Source organism: Athene cunicularia (assembly GCF_003259725.1).
Source record: "Athene cunicularia isolate RWA chromosome 1 unlocalized genomic scaffold, athCun1 chr1_part1, whole genome shotgun sequence".
Classification (NCBI taxonomy): domain Eukaryota; kingdom Metazoa; phylum Chordata; class Aves; order Strigiformes; family Strigidae; genus Athene; species Athene cunicularia.
The window spans coordinates 62,460,595-62,484,504 of NW_020799091.1; the positions used below are offsets into that span (position 1 = coordinate 62,460,595).

The 23,910-nt window shown below is 34.7% G+C and overlaps 1 protein-coding gene across 2 annotated transcripts in view; it reads right to left on the reverse strand.

Annotated features, from left to right (window-relative positions):
- Positions 1-426: 426 nt before the first annotated feature.
- The window catches only part of ANKRD10 (ankyrin repeat domain 10), a 31,556-nt gene continuing 8,072 nt past the window's right edge, over positions 427-23,910 (reverse strand). For both annotated transcript variants that reach the window (XM_026848844.1, XM_026848853.1), the window contains 4 exons: positions 23,446-23,537; positions 8,729-8,964; positions 4,982-5,077; positions 427-2,107 (listed from right to left, as the gene is read on the reverse strand). In XM_026848844.1, coding sequence (XP_026704645.1) covers positions 1,623-2,107; positions 4,982-5,077; positions 8,729-8,964; positions 23,446-23,537 — 909 coding nt within the window. In that variant the 3' untranslated portion in view covers positions 427-1,622. The remainder of the gene's footprint in view (positions 2,108-4,981; positions 5,078-8,728; positions 8,965-23,445; positions 23,538-23,910) is intronic.

Below are 23,910 nucleotides of genomic sequence, written 5' to 3' on the forward strand. Positions count from 1 at the left end.
AAAAGGACGGGTCAATTTTCCTATCAGTGCTACTCTCAGTTTGAATACACTGTGACAATCTTATATGTAGATAGTGAACATGCAGAGTGTAAAGTCTATTTGAAACACTGACTTCTGTGTAGTTCACCGCGTTTTGTTTAAAAATGTTCAAAGGACACTATAGTTTTTCATGAAAATCAGCCAGCCAGTACTTTAACCCATTTTTGGAGTTCAAGGCTGATACAACCTTCATACACATAATATTTCAGTACGTGCTTCTGTAACTCAATCAAGAACAACTTATTGCGCTGTTCCCATTTGCTTCCACGTACAGACAAACCCAAGAAATTCGTAGTTGTACTGAGAAAGATTATGGAGACATGTGATTTAAAAACTATTAAAGACTTGCACAAATTGCCAATAAAATAATAATGTCTAAACAAAATATTCAGATACAATGTAATATGTTTATTTTTTTAAAATCCAATTTGTAAAGGTCCCTTTTTAAACAAAACAAGAACCAAAAAATCAACACAATTCAGGTTTATCCCAGTTACCATATTCCTCCCCACTCTTCACTTATCGCAACACAAAGCAGCAACTTATATTATTAGTGCTCATATAGTGCACTTATATGAATTTTGATTTGTGTATTAAGCTTTAAATACAATGTATTTTCTGTGAGCATAGCCCAAAGAGTACACAACATTACATTTTCAAAGCATATGTTAAAAAAAAGGACAATAAATGTATATTCAAGACAGTCAAACTCAAATATTTTGACTTGGCAAATTCTATAACAAGTAACAGCAATTTTAAACCGCGTACAAAGCAGAACAGTGCCAACATGCCTCTGGTCTGTGAGCTATGGTAAAATATCAAGCGTACATATAAAGGAGAGAAGCCAAAGAAAACCGCCACAAATTCAGAGCTAACCTGAGGCACACCCAACTGCAACTGAACAAAGGCAGCCCACTTTCCCACTCTATAATGCAAAGAGCCCAGCAACAATGAAAAGCACTTCTATGCTACAGAAAGTGAAACAGTAACTTCTTCCAATTTTGTCTCTGCATTTTTAAACAACTTGTTCAAAAAATTTAAAGATGAACATCTAATTATACCAAAGAAATGTACAAACTAGAAAGTCAGAGAAGCTCCAGAAGATTGCCACTTTCAACCTTGCATAGTGATAGCTGGCATTGATATTGCTACCATAGCTTCAGCAGAAGATATGGAAAAGAAAAATCTTTACTTCTAAGTGATGCACATACGTTAACATTTTCTTCACAAAATTCATTTAAACATTGTTTTAATAAAAGGGAAAACAGCTCTAAAAAGGGAAAGATAGTGTTCACAAGCTTAGAAATAAAAAAATACAAAACCAGAACATTCCATAATAAAAAAAAGAAAATAATAAACATTCCATCATAACAGCACCTATTTTATCACTAAATAAGCCCCATACATGCAACAAACTACAACTATTGTATAAGGCTGTCAAATTAAAGGTTTACTTTTCATATAAACAAAGTGTAAAAATAGCAATAAGTCGCAATCTTCAAATTTAATGCTATGTGAGGATTTTGTCCCCCAGTTTCATTTGGTAGCAATTTCAATATGCGTTTGATATAAAGATCATTCATCTAGGAACCATGATACAAATACATTGTGCCTAGGACAGTATTGTCATATCTCTGTTCAACCTTGACAGAGTTGGAATGCTCAACAACACTACTAAGTTCGGGGATGCTTTCAGCAGTATCCCCAAAACCATGATAGTGTCCATAGTGCAAAGTATCCCCTGGGTCTTCCACCCATGAGGGCCGGTTAGAAACACAGCTACTTGGGCTTCCGTTCAGATGCAGAGATCCACACATATCAGTGGAATTATTCATGGCTTTTTCAGGTTCCTCGGCGCTGTTACTGGTATGAATTCGATGCCTACTGGGAGAAGTTATTCCAGGAATTATTCCATTAGGTGTTAATGTTAAACACTCCTCATGCCTGGTATCCATCCCACTGAGCTGTTGTGCGGCGGTGAAATCCAAATGTCCATTGATGGCACATCCATTTGTCAGTGCATTCAATATGGAGCTACTGCTATTCATATCTGCATTAAGAAATACACCTGTCACCAACAATTAAGAGTAAATCGAAATACATCAAAATGTCTCCACTATACTTCACTTATTTAAAAAATGCTTCCACACACAGCTTTGAAAATAAATCTACCCCTTCTTTATTTATAACAATATAGGTAGTTCAAAGTAATGAGAGCTGACTAGTAAGCTTGTAGCTTGGATTCTTATATTGAAAAGGCAACTGTCTATCTACATTCAATGTGTAAATATGCCCATATTAATCTTTGCAAGGACAATGTGTACATCTCAGAATTTTTTTTCATTTAACTGTAGGAAATAAGTGTGGCAGACAACATTCTGGGCAGTGTTTTGAAAGGTGGAATAAAAGGCATATTTCCACCTTAACTGCAAGTCCCTCTTGGGACAAAAGATTACATACATAAAAGAACTGAGTATCTGTGAGAGGGTGAAGGTTGTTTTTTTATTTTTCAGCTGTAATTTTTTTTTTTTTTTTTTTTTTTTGTCTTTTTAGTAAGACCTCTCACAGTACAGTATACACTGAAATAGGTCAAATAAAGAAATGTTATGTTGGGATGTTAATAGAAAATGTTTCAAAGTTCCTTTATTCAGAAAGTATTTCAATTTATCAGCTTGCTAGATAACATACTAGGCAGGTTTGTATTTAATGATATGTTTATAATAACATCTGTACAATCCACATGCAAAATGCCATACAATAGCAACAGCAGAGTGCACAGAAGACTAAAAAAATTAGTAGGAAACAAAACCTAAAAATGTGCATGCAAAACCCACTGACAACTGTTTTAAAGCAATTTCTCCTTTGAATTTAGTAATTAGTACAATAGTTTTTATTTCCATAAACAGATTTCATCAGTATGTCTGAAATGTATGTTTTTGCAGTGGTACTCAAAGTACTAGCACAAAAAATGGGTAATATATTCTACTTTAAAAATGCCTATCAATAAAGGACATCTAAAATGTACATCTATATTGGTAAAGATGAGCAAGGCAAACGCAGAAACTACAGACCTATATGGTGACATTTAGTTTTACATTCTGTTATTATCCTTGGATACATGCACATATGTTTACGTATACATGAATGCATAAACCTACGTGCAAAACAGGATTGTATTTACTGTGTATTACCAATTCGAAGTCAGTAAGTCTGTTGGTAACATCCCACATTTGTAAAACATGGGGTTCCTGTTGAAGTGATGCATAATGAGTACCACTGTTTGACAAGGAAGTATCTGAAGTTTTGGTTCTCTATTAGTCTTTCACATGAATATTATTTGAAATACGGTTGACGATACTGATACCTCACATACAGCAATACATAATGCCAAGAAACGAGTTCCATTTGTTACTCACTGGATGTACTAACTGGAGTTTCCTGTTTAGTCCCTACATAATCACACCAGCTGAGTTCACTACCCACAAATTCTTATGGAAACCCGAATAAAAAAAAACCCAAACCCATCAAGACATCAAAGCTAATACTTGAGTGATGAAAACGCACAGAAGGAATTTCATATAGTGTTTATTAACTGAAAAGTGCAAAATTTTAACTGTTTAAAAATAAATCCTTATAGGCTGACTTTGCCAAATCAAATTTAATATAAATGGCACTACTGTTAGTTAAATGAAAAAGTAGGTAATGAATAGTTCTAGTGATAATTATAGAATGTTTTTATTTGTTAAAAATTAGCACCTATAGTAATAGAGTATATTTATGAAAGACAATAATTTTTTCCTAAATAAGAACACTTGGTAATTATCACTGGAAAATATCAGTCTACTTTTAAAGTACTGATTATATATGTATTTATTCCTAATATATTAAATTATCTATTAATTATCATTCCCTTTGGTGAATCTGATCTGTGGTACAAAGCATAAATATATTTATCACAGAAGAAATGAAAGTAAGAAATTAATTTCTGAACGTCATAATGCACTATCATAGTAATTCCATGCCTGTACCTATGAACTGCATGGAAAAATCTGACTCAAGATTGAAACTCTATACACATCTTGGGGTCACCAAAAGCATCTTGATTAAGCAGCCCTTAAAAAACTTGAGCATTAATATTCATGAATACTAGTAACTTTTTGAGTGTTTTGTGAAGATCAGCACAAAACACAAAAAACTGTCTCCCAATGTATGTTAGCTCCAAATACTAGTTCAAGCTCTGAGATGTCCAGCCTTTCATTTACATAAAGAAAACCCCATAGCAGTATCCTGCACTTATACCACTGTGTCTGAACAACTTCTGAACACATGGTATGTGTCTAGACTATTCTTTATAGTATTTGTTGAACTATTTTGAATATAGTTTAATTGTAACGTATATTAATTTTCAAAGCTATATAAGCACTACAATATGTTTCCCTATCAGGTCTTCTTATTAGCAATTAAATCTATTTAATGGAAATGAAATTAATAATTTATTTCTGAATTTCCTTTACCTGAAATTATAGCAACTAAAAGCAAGGCACAGCGTAATACAAGCCTCAGGTTAAAAGTGAAACAGCCATTATGGATTTCTGTTTATCTGAAATAATAATAAACTACTAATAAATCTTCTCTTTCACCATTACAATATATTGCATGAAACAGCTAATTTTAGATACCTACTAAACCCCCAATATAATGGGTGTTACAGCAATACAATAGCTTTCAAGACTCTAGACAACAATGTGCAAAAATAAGGACTAAGTTTTATACTTAAATTAAAAATAAAATGCATATTGATTCTTGCAACGACAAGGAGTTTGCATTGCAGAAACAGTGTATATTTCAATTTCTTTTGGTCCAACAGAAGTACTCTCCTGTTGTTTGGTGTCTTCAACCATTTGAATGTTGTTGTAGTTAACAGGAAACTGTCCACTCCCACCTGATACAACAGCAAACTCTCTATCAACGTGCATATTGTCAGCATCGTCCTCAACTCCTCCATTCATCATTGGTATTAAGCCATCAAAGCTGTAAGCTGATAAAAAAAGAGTCACATTTAGTTACTGGTGCACGCTTGAAAACTCAGCCAACAAACAGGAGTACTTTGATTATTAAAGCAAAAGCTTTTTACAGTGAAATGTAATTTTTTCACATCTGCTTCTGACATGTTTGAGATTCCAAATGCAGAATAAGCTAATGCTAAGTACTTGCACATTCATTTTAATCCCTCAAAATGAAGAATTACCAGTGTATCTATCAGACTTTGCACCTACGTATCAAACTACTATTAGTCTGATGTACTAACAGATTGAATAAAGAGCAATTTAAGTTACTCATATTTAGGCTTTACAGCTAGTGTGCCCAACAGATAAAAAGACGGTCTCTACCTCACATTTGTCTACTGTCAGTCTGGACTGCTCCCTCTTTCACTCCCAAGGGCCAGTTTCCAGCAACCCACTCCCTATTCATACCACGCTGCTCGAGGGATCCGTTTAAGAGCTGAACAAATAGATCTGTCTTCTGAGAAAAGATGGCAAGTGGTTAGACTGCTGTGGGAAATGCTTTAGTAAGCAAGATGGGCTTGACTTCACTACCTCTTATACCTACCACCTCCTGCTCCAGTGTGTGCTGCTCCAATACTATCCCAGCAAACCCTGCACTGTTCTCACTAACACACCTTCCTCATATACATTGCTCACGCTTTTAATAATATAAAAGGCCACTTTAGTAGACTGCAAGTCAGCTCTCGTTACCTTGGGCACAACCAAAATTTTTGTAAACTACTTGTTTTTTAAAGAACTTTAAGCAATAGCTAAAGTGTTTCAGGGCCAAAAGAGATCATAGAGGGCTTAAAGGAGACCAGGGTCCTTGGATCAGCAGGTTTCAAACTATCCTAAACCAGGAAGGGAAAGGCATTTTTTCCAGTTACCTAGAGGAATATGGAAGTGCACTTTCATGCTGGCCAATTCGAGCGTACACCTGGCAACACCCTCCATTCCCACCTCACAATGAACATCTAAGAGCAGCTGTCCTGAGGCTTGTGATACTGATATAATCACCCACCAGTTGTATACAGCAAGGCAATACCATGTGTAGCCTGTACGGCACCGTGCAAAAGCCAAGCTGCCAAGGACCATGAACCAGAAGGGCTAGTATTCTGGCTGCTGCAAACCAACCCATGTGTCCAGTTGACGTGGTGTGCATCATCATCATTATATTTGACCCTGTGCACCACCCTCTACCAACCAACCTGGGAAGCAGGGTGAAATTTCTGGAATGGATTTCGAAAAATGGACATAAAGTTCAGCTCATGTTGCTAAGTCAAAAACTATTTGGTTTATATTCTGAAAGTGGCTGCTGATTTACTTTTGTTAAGTTCAGGTTAAGCCTTTGGAACACATTTTTGCATTGCATTTGAGGGCAATTAGTTTGTATCACAGTGTATGATATATCAGTTTTCCTTAATTTTGAGGCTGAAGGTTTAATACTATGCACCCCAAACCAGATACACATATGTGCATATAAACAAAATTAACTGTAACCCCCACCTACTGTCCTGTTTAATTATTCCAGGACAAAGGGCGAAGCATAGCTTAAGTATTTCTCTTCTTTCACTTCTACTGCTTACAGGTTCTTATAAGGGGCATATACTGTGCCTGATCACAAGAAGCAGGTTTTTTTAAAAGCAGTGATTGCTCTAATTTGAGGTATGGCCATCAAAACCTAACTCATCCCTGCAAATACAGGTTGCTGGCAGTCCCTGACATCTAGAATCTCCTGTACAAGCAGTCTTTAAAGGACAACAGACCAGTGTGGTTTTGGTAAGGGCAAAATTACCACAAAGTTGTGCTTGTTTTATAAAAAGGCTAGCTAAGCACAAAGGATGTACTGGAGACTTCTCATTACTCAGTTATGTTGCTTACAAAGTGCCTCAAGAACAGTGATTCATTCTCACTCCAACAGACTTTTTACAGATATGATAGATATTACTGATGCTGATGTCTTAGAGGGCAGACATGTCAGATCAGAAACTTCAACTTATGCAGCTGGGATGTATCTCTTAATTACTCTAAAAACCACCAAGCAAATGTAGCAAAGCTTTTGGCTTTGTTTGCAAAAGTCTTAAATCATACTGGTAAAAATTTCAAAATTACCTACTCTGCTTCTTCAACATCTCTTAACTGCTTAGATCTAACTTACCCACTAGACCAACTGTTTATGCTAAAATGTAATGCAGATACTGCTATTTCGTGACAACATATAGAATAAAAATAGCTAGCCCAGTGCCACTCCCACAGATTATGAGGAAATGCAACCTACTGACCTGATTGAACCATTTCCTGAAACTAAGAGATTGCTGGTTAAGAACGTTCAGAAGGAATAACTCACGAAAGACTTATCTTTCACTTCAAGCAGTGCCTTCTCGTAACAGAACATGAATGCACTGAAGACATCTTTCTGCAGCTTCTATGGGCATCTGCATACTGCCCAAGTCCTCTCATTCTCTGTAGCTACTTCAGGATGTTATTCCTGAAAAGCAGTCTTATATTTAATTGTATAGGCACTCTCCTCCATCATGAAATTATTTATAGTTTAGACCCACTACCTGAAGTAACATATCCTATTTATGACTGGCTATGGAGTAAACTCTTAAGGCCTCTGATCCTGGTATAGTTGAAATGGTGGCTGGATACCAAGTACTAAAGGAAATACTAGAGTGTCCATATTAATGTAATTTATGTTGTCCATGTCATATTTAGAAACTGTTTTGGCCTCACGGTTTGGTCTCTTATCTGGAATTAAACACTGCTTGACCCCATTTTATTTGGCTCACTGAAAGACATATCCGTTAGAATATTAACTTTAACTGAAGAAAGTCTTCAATGAAGACCTACAGAGTCCTTTGCCTGATACGAGACACCAGAAAAAGAAATGAGGTTTGAGTGCAGAATGCTGCATTCTTTTTAATAACAATTTAAATGGGATGACCAGCAGATAGGAAGAAGACATGCTCTATTGTGTTATTCAAGGTTTCTTCATAGAGTCACCAAAAAATATCTTCCAGGTTGTACTATCACATCACTGCTGGCAGACGAAGAAGCAGTAGCCTCAATGCACGAAGCTGAATAGGCATTCTTAAGGTTCATTCTAGACTTACATATTCCTGTAAGCTATCAGTTCTCCTTGGAACATGATCCTGGAAATTTAACATAATCCCTCTTGATTTGAGAAACCTTGTTTGCATTACATTTCTTTCAACCATCCTATCTAGCAAACAGTTTTTGAATTGTGAATTAATCCCGAAGTTGAAAATTACCATCTGAACATCTAAGCATCTTTGTGAATTAACGCAGCATTATTTGGCTCTCCTGAAGGAAAAGAAATTGAGAATGGAGTAGAAGCTAATTTCAGGTCCTACTCCTCCACATATTATTCTTGGCATCATGTAAGTTTAGCACTCTCTGGAAATAGAAATTTCTGAACACACCAAGATGACGACAGGGAGAACTGGGATCTTCTGGCATGGAATAACTGTATTCATCTGCTTCTTGTATTGATATGTAATTTAAATGTGTACGTGAGTTTGTCAATAATAGTCAACATCCACTCTAAAAGGCTTTAAAAATGTTTATTTTCCTTTCTCAGCAACAGTATCACCCCATCCCTTTTACCTCTGGGGTCTCACCTTCCGTTCTAGCCTTCTTTACTCCAGCAGACTCCATATCTTCAAAGGATCTCTTTCGACTTGTCCCACCACTGAATGGATTGGGACCTGCATTCTGATGAACCCCATTTAAGGTGCCATTGCTATAGAAACGATTCAGGTGACAGTTCTGGAGGTTCAAGAGAAACTGGGCACATTCTTGGAAGCCCTGGGTATGTGCAAGGTCTGCTGCTGTCAGGCCACTGGCATTTCTCAAGCTGTACAATACAAAGAAACTGAATTACCCTCATTCATCAAGCTAGCTTGCTGCTGCTGCTGCCCTTACTATCTATCTGTTGGTGATGAGAGAAAACATACACTTAGCAAATTTCCATTAAGAAATTAGTTATCAATCAGTTTTATAACTAACTTAACTTTTTGCACATATATCTGGCTTCTAAGCAAAATTTGGGAGACAATACACTTTTAAATAAAATCAATATACTATGTGCCTTAAAAAAACATCTTCCTATTTAAACTTCTCAAAATGCTTTATTCTAAAATAGTCTGAAGTATCTGATCTTTACATAAACTTCAGACTAATTTAAGCCTTGAATTTTACCATCTTCTGCAGTTTATTCTGCATTCTATTGCTTTAACTTGAGCAAAAGATCAAATACTCAAAACAAAACTTAACATGACTTGGCAATTGTCCATGGCATTCTGGTTTCTAAGGTAACAACAACATCACTATTCTTCCTAACAATAAAATATATACATATATAGGAAAAGATAAAGATGATATACTTAGTTATGCTTTGCTTATACTTTTTTTTTTCTGGTTTGTTTCTCATTTCAAAGTGTGTGACATCATAAGTGCTGGGAGTTGCTTTGTTATTTGAATCAAGACTTTTCCATGCATGAGAATGGCACTGGACTTTGAATATTCTGATGCATCAATGAGCTTATACATGAAATCAAGTAGGATATGTACAGATGTAATTTGAAAGAGTGCTTAGCACATGCATTTACACAAACATACAGCATGTCCATGCTTAGAAATATAGCCTAACTTTGTAAGAAAGTGCATAAAAGTGGAGACAAGAGGGCCGAAAATGGCAGAAGTAGATTGTGAAGCAAAAGATGCCAATAAATCTTAAGTTTTTTCTGCCTTTTCAGACAGATCTAACTAATGCAAAAATTGAATTTTTGTTTCTTGGCTTCAGTAGTTTAGACAAGTCCATTACTTAAAAATCCAGAAACAGACCAGCCAACAGAATAAGAATTCATAAGATCAACTGACCCGCCCCTGTTGAAACTCAAAGTAGAAAACAACTCACTCCAGGATCACGCAAAGAAAATAAAGAACAAAGCCCAGATTTGCTTCCTACATCACTAAAACAATTTATTTGCTGTAAAAATTAGACTAAAAAGTCTTTAGAAACTGACTTAGAAACAGCAAGACTAATTCCATAAATGGAGATTGCTGGATTACATAAAATTTGAAAGATTAAGTCAAAATACTACAAAACCAGAGAAACCATTAGGCTAGATCAGGGTAATTTCATTCCGTGTTACCATATTCTAAAACACCATTTACTCGGACTACTTGTGAAAATCCAGAGAACAGCAGCCAACAGTGGTCTAGAAAGTAAAACTTTAGAAGACCAACAAGCCTAGTTATTCAAAAGAAATGAAACCTCAGGGTAGAGGTATTAATTTTGAATACCTAAAAGATAGCTGCAAAGAGAATAATCCATTCTGTGCATCCAGGGCAGGCAGTATATGAATGGGATTAACGTGAACAAAGAATGTTTGAAGTTAGGCATTAGGAGAAAGATTCAGGGTATAAAGGTTGCTGAATCTCCAGAGGGTTCTCTTTTCCCCCTTGTTTTAAGAGCAGACTTTGATTTCAGAAATTCTGCAAAGTACAGTCAATTCTTTCCCATGCTAAACTAGATGGCCCGTTGACGCCCCTGCTAACCAGCATTCAATGTTCTTTTAATAGTTCTAATTTACTTGTGTAGTATACAGATGTAACACAAAGCAACTACAACTTAGGAAACAGAAATTTCCACATATCCGTTTTGGTCAGAAAGAATAGTTCAGTTCTCTGAAATTAATTTTAATTTTGCAAGCTCCAAAATGACAGTAAAGAAAATCTAAACAAGAGTAAATTAAAGTTATGCAAAGATAAAAATTACCAATGTTGACTGACCACCTAATTCTTTAAAGCTTCAAAAGCCAAGTAATTATATTACTTAGCAAATGTTATGGAACAGTAACTGCTTTGAAGAATGGACTGTAAGACAGACTACATTTAAGTCACCACTTCCCAAAAGAATGTCGATATAAACTGCCAGAGGCATCTGGAGATGTACAGACCAAGACGCAAGTCTGTAAGTTTACATGACCAAACTCTGAGAAAGAAAAGTTAGGTTTCCCCAAAACAAATGAACTTTAAGTTACTGTTTTGTCAGATTTTAAAATGTAATGACCTTCGTTATTTTTAGATCTGTCCCCACCTACTCCTGAACAGCTTACTTTTAACAGGCAAAGATGTACAGGAGTATTTTGGAAACACTGCATAGGTTTTCAAGGTACTGAAGCACACTGGATATAATAGTCTTCCAAGAGTTTAGAAACATCTCTCAAATATGTGCGTCTGAATTTAGCCTATCAATTTCAAGAATTTCCTGTGTTCAGAAGTTAATAATGAAAAAAAAAAAAAGAGAGGAAAAAAAAGTCAAAGGAGATTACAGGATCTAGATGACTCTAGAAACTGGTTAACCAACAGCTATGAAAGAGAACACAACTTAAATTCTCTCTGCTCTCTCTCAGTGGAAACACTAATTTGAGTATCTTTTTTATATACAGTTGTCAATTTCCATTAATATAACTGAAGGTTGATTATTCTGGGACTTTCAAATCCCATCAAATTTCAGTTGAACTATCTTGCATTCTGATATTAATGGGAATGAGAAAAAGAGAAGTTGACAAAACTGGCAGAACCTCTTAAGTCGCACTTTCTCAAAAACAGGCTAGAAAGATAAAAAAAAGACTTCTTTAGCTGATTTTTCTAGCTTTCTCTAGGAAGAAGAATCTGTCAGTGATAACACAAAAGGCAGCAAAAACTAGCTGTGCTATACTAGTTCATCCTAACAAAATGCAAGTAATCCAAGAAAAAATGGCTGACTCAATTTGCCACATGCACAAAAGTAGGAAAGAAAATTATCTTAACAGGTATCACAGTTTTACCAGATTAGAACAGTTTTGTTATTTCTACAACATGTAGAAATACTACCATCACTGTGAGGATTACAACTGAACTGACTATCGAGTGAAGAGGAGTAGTAGTAACTGAAGATTCATTTGCCTATTAAGTAGACTATAATATGCCATTAACTGCATGGTTAAAAATAAATAAATCAACAAGCAGGAAACTCAAAGAGGTAATCACTATAGTTAAGCAAATTTTTATCTACTTCAGTTATTAGACATGTCCCTTGAAAGGTACTTCATTTCTCACAGCTGCCTACAGAAGAAAAAGGATTTGACTAAGTAAAGGATATTCTAACTGAAAACAACTTCAAGACCCAGCCCGTGAAGAAAAAATATCAGTGAAAATTAAAAATATGTAAACCGTTGGACAACATGGATGTAAATACCTCAAAATTTCACCTCTTGAAAAAAATCTTCTTTTCCACTGATCCTCTGTATTTTGTAACTTAAAAATCCCTTCAGTACTAGGTTTTATCTTTTAACCTGAACACCTTGAACAGAGGAAACCGCAAAGCTCCGAACACACTGTTTGATATTAAATCTTCAGTCAAGCTGCCCTTTCGTTACTGCCAATCACACAGCAAATATGACAGCTTTATTTCCATAACTGCATTACTCAGAATTTAGAAACAAGGAAATTTCCTGCAGGCTTTTTGGGTGTTTTTTGTTTTGTTGAGGTGTTTTTGTGGGTTTTTTGTTTGTTTTGGGGCTTTTTTAGGGTGGTTTTTTTTTTTTTTTTTCTTTCCCCAGCAAAGATGGCAAACTTAAGGACAAGCTTATGTTTCTTTTCAGGGTTTTCCTCTAAGCTAGGCTACTTAGCTGCAACAAAAGTAGGCAAATAAGCTACATAGACTGGTATTTTTCAAAGATGACCTATGATGGAAGAAGCTACAAGTAAGGAAGGTGTGAGAGGATGGACGAAAGTCTTATTAAAGAAATCAGGCTAAGCCTTGAAAAGTTACATGTTTTTTTATGATTAGTCAGCCTTTTATTAAATAGTATTCATTGACTTGGTGCAGTATTTTATAAAGGTTGGCCTAGTTACTGTCAAAACAGACAGCTGAGCTCCAAAAACTTAATTCTCTCTCCAGTAAAAAAAAAGTAGTAAAAAACCAAAGACATCTTTGAAGGTCAGTCCAGCTACAGGAACAGGTGGAAAAACTGAAGAAAGGACACTGAAAACATAATTCCCTTTTTGGCACCTACTCCAGACAAGAACATACATGAAGGCTTGAACTGACAAACAGGAGAAAAATTCCTTACTTAACTTTACCCAGGACTGAATACAGTTTTGGTAAGTGGTCAGAAAGTCAATTCATTCTACACTTAGAAAACATACCTTGCATCATTTCCAAAGCAATTCAAGTGTGTAAAAAATTAATGAGTGCTGTTAAAATTTTTTTCACTTGGCAGTATTTTTTTTGCTTTATATTAATTATTTCCATCTAATTCTTATTATTAGAAAAATTAGAATCACAAAGCATGATATTATTTACCCTCAACCTTCTTGTAGGCTAAAATTCAGGACCTGGGAATGATAAGAGACATACTGTTTTCCTCAAAGTACAGAAGTATAAGATCCTAATTCCTAAGGAAAAGCAGACAAATATAATGGGAAAGATACATTTTTATATTATAAAGTTATTCTAAATAGAAAAACATCCATGAGAAAAGATGAAGAAAGTCTGGATATGGATGACTAGAAGTAGGGGATCCTGAAGTTCCTTGACAGATTGTATTTAACACTTGAAATGTTCTGTAGTGACAGGTGTTTTTATAAATAAACTCAAAACGTGCACCATTAGTTAAAGCTCTGACTTTAGTATATACATTTATTCACACACCTTCTACAGTGCTTAAAACAACACTCCCATAACACATTTTTCTTCTTCCATCAAGTGATGTCCACACGCAGTCTTCAAAACTGACTAATCTTGACATGGAGAGGACTTTTTTGGTTTAAATCTGTTTTTCTCCCTTCGGTTGACATCGTAACTCCCATTTTAAAGGCCCAGTTCATCTGAGAGTCCTGGTATCAAATTAAAGCAGCTATAAAGAGGACACTGGTGAAGCATGTTTAGATTTCCTTCTTCTGAAATGCTTTTTAAAATGCTGGCTGTGAGTGTAAGTAAATTGAGAGGTAAATATGTTATCTGACCAAACAGGATCAGTGTACAGAAACATGAAGTTAACTTTCAGTTTAGCTTTAGTTTAGTAGGATGTTTTTATTATTTCAGTCTAATCAGAATTTGTTTTGAGAAATTCACTAAAGGAAGGAATTTGAGGCAAGCTCTCAAAAAATATGCAAGACTATTCCACTGTAATTAAGCTATAGAAAGTAGAAACAACCAAAACAAATAAAACGAATCTTAGAATTGTTTAAATATAATTATCTTGGTGGAAGAAAGATTTACTTCAAGATAACTTACAAAATTTACTCTTAGAAGGATCTGTAGAAAGAAAAGATAAAGACTTGTGCTGCTCACATTGAATTATAAATTATACTGTATGTACTTAGAACCTTATTCTCAGTTATTTCAATTGTTCATACTTTTTATACTTATTGGAGGAAAAAAGCAAGTAAATTTCTATGTGTCTTTAACATAGAAATACGTTTGAAGTATACTACCTTCCACTTATAATGTCACATACCTTGAAAAACAAAACAAATGTCCGCTATAAAAAGTCAACATTAAATCTTTTTGAAAAAACATTCATATATGTAAAAAAATTTCCCTAAATCTTTAATTTTAAATAGTGATTACATCACCTACAGCTTACTGTGTTTTTGTTAATGCCATGCGACAATCTAAGAAAATAAACCACAGTTTTCGTATATCAATGTAATATCTGTTAAAAAATACTGATCTCAACTTATCTATTGTTAGTTTACAAATAAAAATGTAGATAACTGTAAATTAGGGTAAGCAAAGCATGCAAATCTATAGATTCTATATCTGAATTCCTAGATTAGCATTAAAACCAATCACCGCAACAAATACCTCAACAGTATGCCTTGTGTGCAGAAAGGAAGCGATACTGAACATTCAATGCCACAACTGTAAGGTTTTCGGAGAAGCACCTGTGGCAGTTTCAGCAGTTTCTATATGGAATGCTCCCCCTTTCTAGGATTACTTGAAAAAATCAAGTCAATTCGAATTACGTAGCTGTAAAACATTGACATGTGTAGTTTTTACAGTTTCAGAATCTTCTGTTTGATTTAAACGGGCAATGGTGCATAAACAGGAAACTTATATCATAAGGGATCACATATTTGCAGGCAACAATAAGATTAAAAGTTACATTAACATACATAAAGTGCTGTAGCACATTATTCAATATGTAAGCCATTATCATGTGACCACCTTAACAACAAGATACTAAGCCTTTTATGCCTTTAAAGCATTGTTACTTTCATCCTGAAACCAATTTGTCAGTTCTTCACTGAAATTTATACAGAATGGATTAAAATTACCGGTCAACTCATGGCTTCAATTACTTTAAATTTAGTAGGCTGTATCTCAAAAGAATTAGTAACTATTCCTATACAAAAATTAGCAGATACAAGGATTAAAACAAAACATAAGAGAGAGAAAAAAAGATCAGAACACTAAAACGCCCACAGTGAGAAAAAAACGTTTCCTATATAAACATCAGTATACTAGTCTAAAATTTCTAAAGCAAATTGGTTTTAAAATACTAAACTGTAAGTGTTTTAACCCTTTGGTGTCCAAATACAAAAGTTGTGAAATAGTTTCAAACGTTTTTTTTCAGATACCAAGAGAAAAATATTCTTAACTAAACAGACGTGTGTCACTGCTGGGGACAGCTATAAAAATTCATGCTAGAATTACATACTGGGCATTTACAAAAGCACAAGTTGGTGCCAAGTTTTTATTTCACAACAAAACATGTGGCAGCTGCAATTATTTTAGACTTAAAAACAATGATAGTTTCTCAGAACATCCTCCAAAGTCATAACAAGGTGAATATACTGGAAAAGAAGCTCTTGTTTGTGAATCTGCTTTTTTTTTTTCGTAAAAATCAAGGTTTGCTATGAAGTATGCAGCTATAATCAGTTCCTCAATACTTCAACTCACGACTGAGCAAATGCTAGCAGAACAAAGAATTCATTAACCATGGTAGGCAACATTAGAATTACTACAAGCATCACCATCAGGCAGTGATTTATTGCTGCATCTGTATACCAATTTATATGCTTTAAGAAAGACTTCAAATAGCGGACTTAGATTTTCAGTATCTCTCATAAAATGATTCACATTTCCAAGTAAACCTTTGGCTGAACAATACAGGCCTATCTGACTTTGACTCGTATGAGCAATTATCAATATGCTTAAGTTCATATCCAATTATGTAAGAAGTGATTCCTTAATTCACGAAAGGAGAGTATGAAAGGCTATGGTAACTCTTAAAACAGTCTGATTGAAATACAGCAAAACAGAAAAAAATCTTCCCTATTAAAGTGAACATAAATATTTCCTAGATCACTAGCAAAAATTAATTCCAAATAAGAATCTTTTTAGTACTGCAGCCACTTTAAGACCAAAGACAGTGGAAGAGTTACTCAGCCAGCCAACTTTATGAAAATGACAACTTTCATTGCTGCTGCTATCATGTTTCTAGAAACAGACCAGGAGTTGCTGACTAAGCTGCTTACAATGAGTAAAGCATTATGGAAGACTATTAAGGAAAGGTTCAGTGCAAACTCTGACTTGAAAAGATAAACCTCACAACACAGACTCTGTCAAGATGCCTCTAGCAGCAAATAAACTCATGTTATTTCTCCTCAACATGCACACTGAAAACCAAAGACAGCCTAGAATTAGAAAAATTAAGAAAGCAAGCTTCTATCAAGTATGCCAAACATGGAAAAAAGTTCAATACAAAAAGCATGGAGAGCAAGAGCTTGGGAAGAAAACTAAAGAGGTAAATTAATTTTAAAGTATTTTTGTGCTAAAAGGGGGAAAAAAACAAGAATGAAAGGACTAAAGGTCTTAGATGAATGCATTATTGTTCCATAACAGGCATGGAGAGGGAGACTATCAAACTACAAAAATTTTCATTTTTTGTGACAAAAATAACTTGATGGTCTTACTCAAGCAGACAGATCATCTTCTGGATTAAGAAACCATGGAAGTGCATAACACCACTTTAAATGAGCTTCATGAAAGAGTTTTTTTCAACTTAGATTTTCCTCCATATAAAAGAAAATTTATCTACCATGTATGGGCCACATCAAAACAGGAAGGAAACAGAAGCTGAAGCAGAAGAGTAACATTCTCCCTAAGTTATAGCTGCCAAAGCTCTTCCAGGGTTTGTTAAGTTTTCTTGCAGTAAGATACATCTTGTAACCTGTAGCTCATGCCACACATTAGAAAACTTTGCTGACCAACTCAAACATGTTCTGGGACATGCCACAACTACCTACTGCTTTTTGTCCAGGTTCAAAGGTACTAGTTGAACTATGATCAAACTTCACTGGAAAAACACAAACTAGAATAGCAAGTGAAATTCAAATCAACACAGCAGAAGCTAGAGCAAATGTGTTGCAAATAACAATTCTCTCATCACATATCCACTCAAAAAGCATCAACAGATCAAGCATAACACCCATACAGATCATCACCACCATCGATGTTTAGACTAACCATCAGAGCTAACGAGATTATTGTATTTCAGAATATACTGTACCATTGTTTCTTCCACTGTATCTAATCTGTGCTCCGGCCAAGTTCCACTTCGTAACATTCTGGTTTCCCCACCTGACTTAACCGCACCCAGGTTTCTGGTGTCAGAAATAGCTTATTTTACAGCTTAAAAAAAAAAAAAGTATCATTTGAAGGGAAAATGCACAATGAACATTAACACAGTATCATATGCAAAGGCAGATCACTCCCAACAATAAATCCAGAAGTTCCTGTCAGAAATCTGAGCTATCCTCATATTAAGGTCTTGTAACACTTTCATGTTCTTTATCCAGCTCTTCTGGACTAAAAAAAAGCTGAGACACCAATGCTATAAATCACAAAGGCTTGCCACTAATGAATAAACTCCCCTATCAAGGTTGACCCATATCCTGTGAACTTCCTTTAAGTTCCAGGAAGGTCATAAAATACCATTGCTTTAATGAAGGATTTAACTTTATTCATAAAAAGTACAACCTTGCACATTCTTACTCAACTTCCAAACTGATATTAGTAACTACTGTTGTTATTCCACCTCCACTAAGAATACTCCACTCTCAAACTGAACAGGAACTCAGCAGTAAGAGTTTGCCTCAGCTTTCTGCAATTACTCAGACCAGTCGTAACTGTGAAAACCACCCTTTTCCATCCTGGTTTACTGTGAGACCGAGCCTCTCTCCTCTACTTTTTGATTTATCAGTTATCCATGCATATATGTTCTGCTCCAGTGTTTCCAAATCCTTCCTTGAGACTAAATCCAAATTACTGCCTTACTTCATTGTCACAACCTCCTACAAACCATGTTAAGTTCTTCTACAACAATGGCAGTCAAGCATGAAACCAAACATGGAAGAAGTTACCAAGCTTTACTTGTAATTATTTTGCAGGAGAATTAAGAATTTCACCACTGAAATGTACAAACCACTTTGACTTTGCCTTTCCATAAGAATTTATATAATGCAGGAAAGGAAGAACAAATTCCAACACCTGTAGCCTCCACACTGCAGCATGGTCAACACAAGAATACTACAGCGATGGCCCTTAAAATGCTTGTTATATATAATTAAACAAGAACAGACATATTTTTTCTGCAACTATACTGCACTAATAATGCAACAACACTAATTAATCCAGCAGTTTAACTGCTATCTGGAGAGCAGGCAATTAGGTTTGCAAAAAGAATCGTGCATGAAGTGGTCTGAGTTTGTAAAGTACCAAAGAGATTATAATATATTCATATACTAATTAACAGATAAGAACCTTGAAAAAGCACCTAAATCCTTATCGTAGACAAATCATCAGTAAGAACCTGAAGCATTATTCTCAAGATAAGGTTAATGACCCTAAGAAAGTAGGGTGCTGATTCTTCTACATTGAATCAACGTAGCAGTAAAGCTTCTGAAGTGAAAAGATGATAGAGTAATGGGATTTCACAAGTGCATTAACACCAGAAATGGACTGTAGTTCAATATTAAAAGTTTGGTAGTTAAGTTGGCTAGGTAAGAAAAACAAGCAAACGTTAAAAACCGGTCAGTATACACTAATATTTTTAAGAAGTCAGGAAGAAATGTAGAAATTAATCAAGGAGATCTCTGAGCCCTAAGATCTTTCAAAAGAACAAGCCATGTAAGTTCCCCCTCCAGACTGAAGAGGAACTGAGGGTTTATGTCAAGAAGAAATGGCCGATTTCTGCATTGTCATAATGAAATCTACACATCACTCTTCTTCTGTCCCTTCACTAAAGGTGACAATTTCAGAAAGTCACGAAGTCTCAGAAGTACAAATGAGAAGAACAAAAGCTGAGATACCGCAGGAGTGATCATAATTAAAATGTGAAACAAACTTCACTTCAAACAGAAATGTATTACAAGAATTTCACAAAGGGCTAATCCAGCAGCACTGAAAAGTTCACACTGGACAGACTTCTCTTATGGAGGATGGAGAGCAGTTATGAAGAAGAAAAAAAAGAATTAATGTTGCTTTTTTTTAAACAACATGACACATGAATTTGCAAGGAAGAATTAAAATTAAAGCTATTATTAAAGAATGAGAATAAAGCTTTTGCTGAAAAACTGTAATACCAGAGATAGGACATTTCTGGCATTACACAAGAAGTCAATTTATACATTCAAATGAATGCAAGACAGCTTTAATGAGAACGTGGCTGAAGTGTCTGCCTAAACTAGCTCAACATCATGATATGAATCTGTCATCTAGTAGAAACAGATGTACTGCTGTATTTATCCCAGCATGTCAGTTATTCTCCTCAAACCTGGAGACCAGAGAAACTAGATAGAAACTAGAAAGGAAAGTATCTCTTTGGGGTCTTGCAGCATCCCATCATGGTATACAGACCGATTTTCCCCAGAACGTTAAGGGTAAAGTAAAAGCTTTCCTGTCAACAAAACTCTGAATCAAGCAAGTACTTGTGTTCAATTGGATGGGTGCACAACAGGCCACATGCCACAAGTTACACCTCTCTTTGTCCCAGGATAATAGTGTTTGAAACCTCTCTCCTAAATCAAGTCACTAAGGAAAACACAACTGTTCAAACGACAGTTGCAGAAGAATTTTTATTCACAAATAAGTGGACACAGTATTTATTCAGAATAAGTGAACTGCATGAAATCAGACATGAAATGGAAAAAATAACTTCAAATCAATATAATTAACAGCTGCTTCTGCTTATTATTTTTTGATTCAACAATGTCCTGTGTTTATAGCCGAATTTTACATTTATATATATGCTGTGATACAATATGTTAACTATGTTAATACCCAGCATTTAAAAAACAGTGTAAAAGAGCAAAACAAAACATGGCACCAAGAAGGCTTCTCCTCCATAAAGAGCTGTGGACACTTGTTTGTCACCATGATAAATAATATACCATTAACCATACATAAATTGCATAAATATGCTTTTTAGTGAAAATCCAGCAGTTATTATGGATACTTTAAAAGGTACTATCCACATTAAAAAGTCAGTTACACAGCAAACCTTTTCACTCATATGAGGACATTGTGACCACCTGCTTCCCCCTCTTCAAGGGTCCATGAATACCATAGTTAGTGGAGCAACCATTTTTATGGCTGTAGGACATACTGTGCACAGAATATGCTTCAGCTAAAATGAGAAGGTAAATACCACAAAAAAAATCAAAATATTTTCACTAGGGTACAATTATTATTTTTTAATATTATTAAAAATTTACACAGGAATAGAGACCCAAATTCTCTCTCATCAATTAGGAAAACAATGCAACAACTTCATTAAATTTAGAGACTGCAACATATTGTATTTCTCTGTAAAAACAACACACTAACAAGCCTGAAATAAAAGTAAACTACAACAATTCAAGTGAGGCAATTTTATTCAAACTGAAATTCTTACTTTTATCCTTACTGGACTATTGTCATTATTCTTTGGCTTCCAATATAACCAAAGGAGTGAATAAAGCAGTAGTCTGGTAAACACTGATATAAAAGTTTACACTAGTCCAAGTTCCTTCATTTTAACAGCAGTATGTCAATAATCAATAAAAAATACATTTTTTGCAATATTACACTACTGATTACTAGCGTTCGTGTAATAATGAAATCTTAACATCCCTGTTCTACTTTCTATAAAAAACTGGGGATGATGCAATACGTGACGTATACTATAAATATCAGGTATAAGCAGTATATTTGACTATTTGCAGTCACACAGGATATTCTCTGCATCTTCATGTAACTAGATATTGATACCATAACTGTATGAAGAAATAATAAAAAAAAGGACTAGAAAATCTAATCCCCATAAAAAGGCCATATTCACCATTAGTACAGATCAGCACTTCAGTTCTAGTTAGTGCTTAGTTCTGTATTTAACAAAATTCTTGCCTTGATCCTATATAGTCAATTATAATTTCAATTAACATATACAAATATATGGATAAAATCCCTCTCCTTTTCTTCTAATTGAAGCCATAAAATAAAGGGGTCAAAACTTTCAGAGCATCTACATTTTCAAGTTGTTACAAAAATCAGGAAATCAACATAACTATTAGAGATACAGGGCCAGTTTTCAAACCCAGCTAACCCAAAATTAATCAATATCAAAAGCATATACATGAATTTGGCCTTATTTATCATACTGAACCTGGAAACTAGATTCTATGAAAAAAAATTTCTCATCCCAATCAGTCAACAGCTAGTTCTCTCAGGTGATAGGGCCAAGTCCTGATCCTCTACATGATTAAGCACGGGTTGCTCCACCAGCCTATTGCATTTGCATCCCTGATTTTACCATTTCCTGGACACAATCTGGTATTTAATTACCTATAGAACTTGTGACATGTCTATCCTACTGAAACACAGATGGAATTCAAAGTTAGAAAACTGAGAATTCAAATTATTTCCGTTCACTAAAAGTGCTATAAACCTACGCTACTTCTGCTGCAAATAGCTTTGGTCAAAAGCAGATATCACTCTCCAAGTTTTACAGAAATATTTTGCCTATGGCTTGCAAATATGATGTTTAAAAGACAAAATTTTAATGTGGCAAGTTAAAGTTGCAGCCACATCTCCAACCTCTGTTACTCAGCTACTTGTTTGGAAAGTCCTGTGGATGTAACACATTCTCTTCTTCACATCAGTCCTAACTTACTCATTTCACATTGTTTATGCAGTTCCACAACTTCTCTTTTGATTGGACACTTAGTAAAAATCACAAGATCACATACTAATTGATGATGATAATTAAGGTTTGCTCGATTCCACAGTAAATTTAAATCCAAGTTTATCTTAAGATATCTGAAAGTGAGTGCAAAATGGGAATTTATAAATTTAAGACTGATTTCTGAACTTGTCAATGACTGAGACAGCTGCTTATAAGTTATTTCAGTGTTATTTTTCTGTGAAGCAATCTCTTCCTATAAAACAATTTATTCATTACTATTAACTTAAAAGGTACTGTATTTCCTGAATACTCTATGATACCATTGAAAAAGTTAAATTTTATGGTAGATTTATCAGGACAGCATTACAAAAACAGTAAGATGGAAACCAAAGGGTAAAACAAGAAATTAACTACATGATTCTTATTTCACTTACAACTTAAAAGTTTCATATTGCAGGTTAAAATACAGTAACTAGTTACAATTTAAGATAATAAGGCTAGTTCTAATTAAAACAAATTGCTAAAGTATTTACATTATTATAAGCCATAGAGCTTATACTCAACATTTCTAGGTGAAAACTGCATCCATTTTGTCCATGCTGTAAGTTGCAAAAGTTTGTGAGATTTTCTGAATGTTTTTGCAGTACATAAACCTTTAAAGAAAAAAGTTAACAGGGCAAATACACAATAAACTAACAAACAGTATCAAACTAACTGCAAAGAGTGTGTGAGATGCTATTTTGCACATAACATTGCTTTAGCATTGTTTTCTATATTTATTCACCAGTGCAAGGTGTAAATTTGTTGTAAAAAATAACTATACACTAGATAAAGTGTACAATGTGGGGTCATCTGACAGAAGTGTGATAAATATTTTAATATAACAGATATAAATGTAATACTAATGTAGCACACCGGTATCAAGTAAAATAAACTTTACTAGACATGCAAAACATCTTGGGCTTTGTTACAGTTGAACATGTCTAGCTGTCTTTTAATCAGGTGTCTGCTGTTTTGACTTTTCTTTTGGACATTAGTATCTATGTTTACTGGTCTAAGTTAGTTATCTAAACACACAACAATCAACAACAACAAAAAAATACCTCACTTACTCTATTTGCGCACCATGAGCCACAAGGGCACTTATGGAATCCATACTACCAGACCGTGCTGCTTTATGAATAGGAGTTTCACCAACATAATCCTGTAAAGACAAACTACATTTTGTCAAGCATAGCCTTTATAAAAATGAAAATCTTATTTTTATGTTACTCACTTTAATTAAGAAAGCAGATATATAAAAGCAGCATTTATTAGCTAGCAAATGCATCAGGTAATTTATTATTATCTTACAGTTTGCAGTAGGCTGTCATGTACATTAGATATTTAGCAAGAAATAATGTTGAGGGCATCTAACTCACAAGATACGCCTTATCCAATAACTAAGCAATCAGCAGAGTCATATTTAGCAAAACTTTTCAAAAATCCCCGCAAAATATACCATCATGACAAGTTACTCAAACACCTTTATTTACTAGCACTTGTTTCCAAATGTTGGACTGAGCAAGCCATCTTGA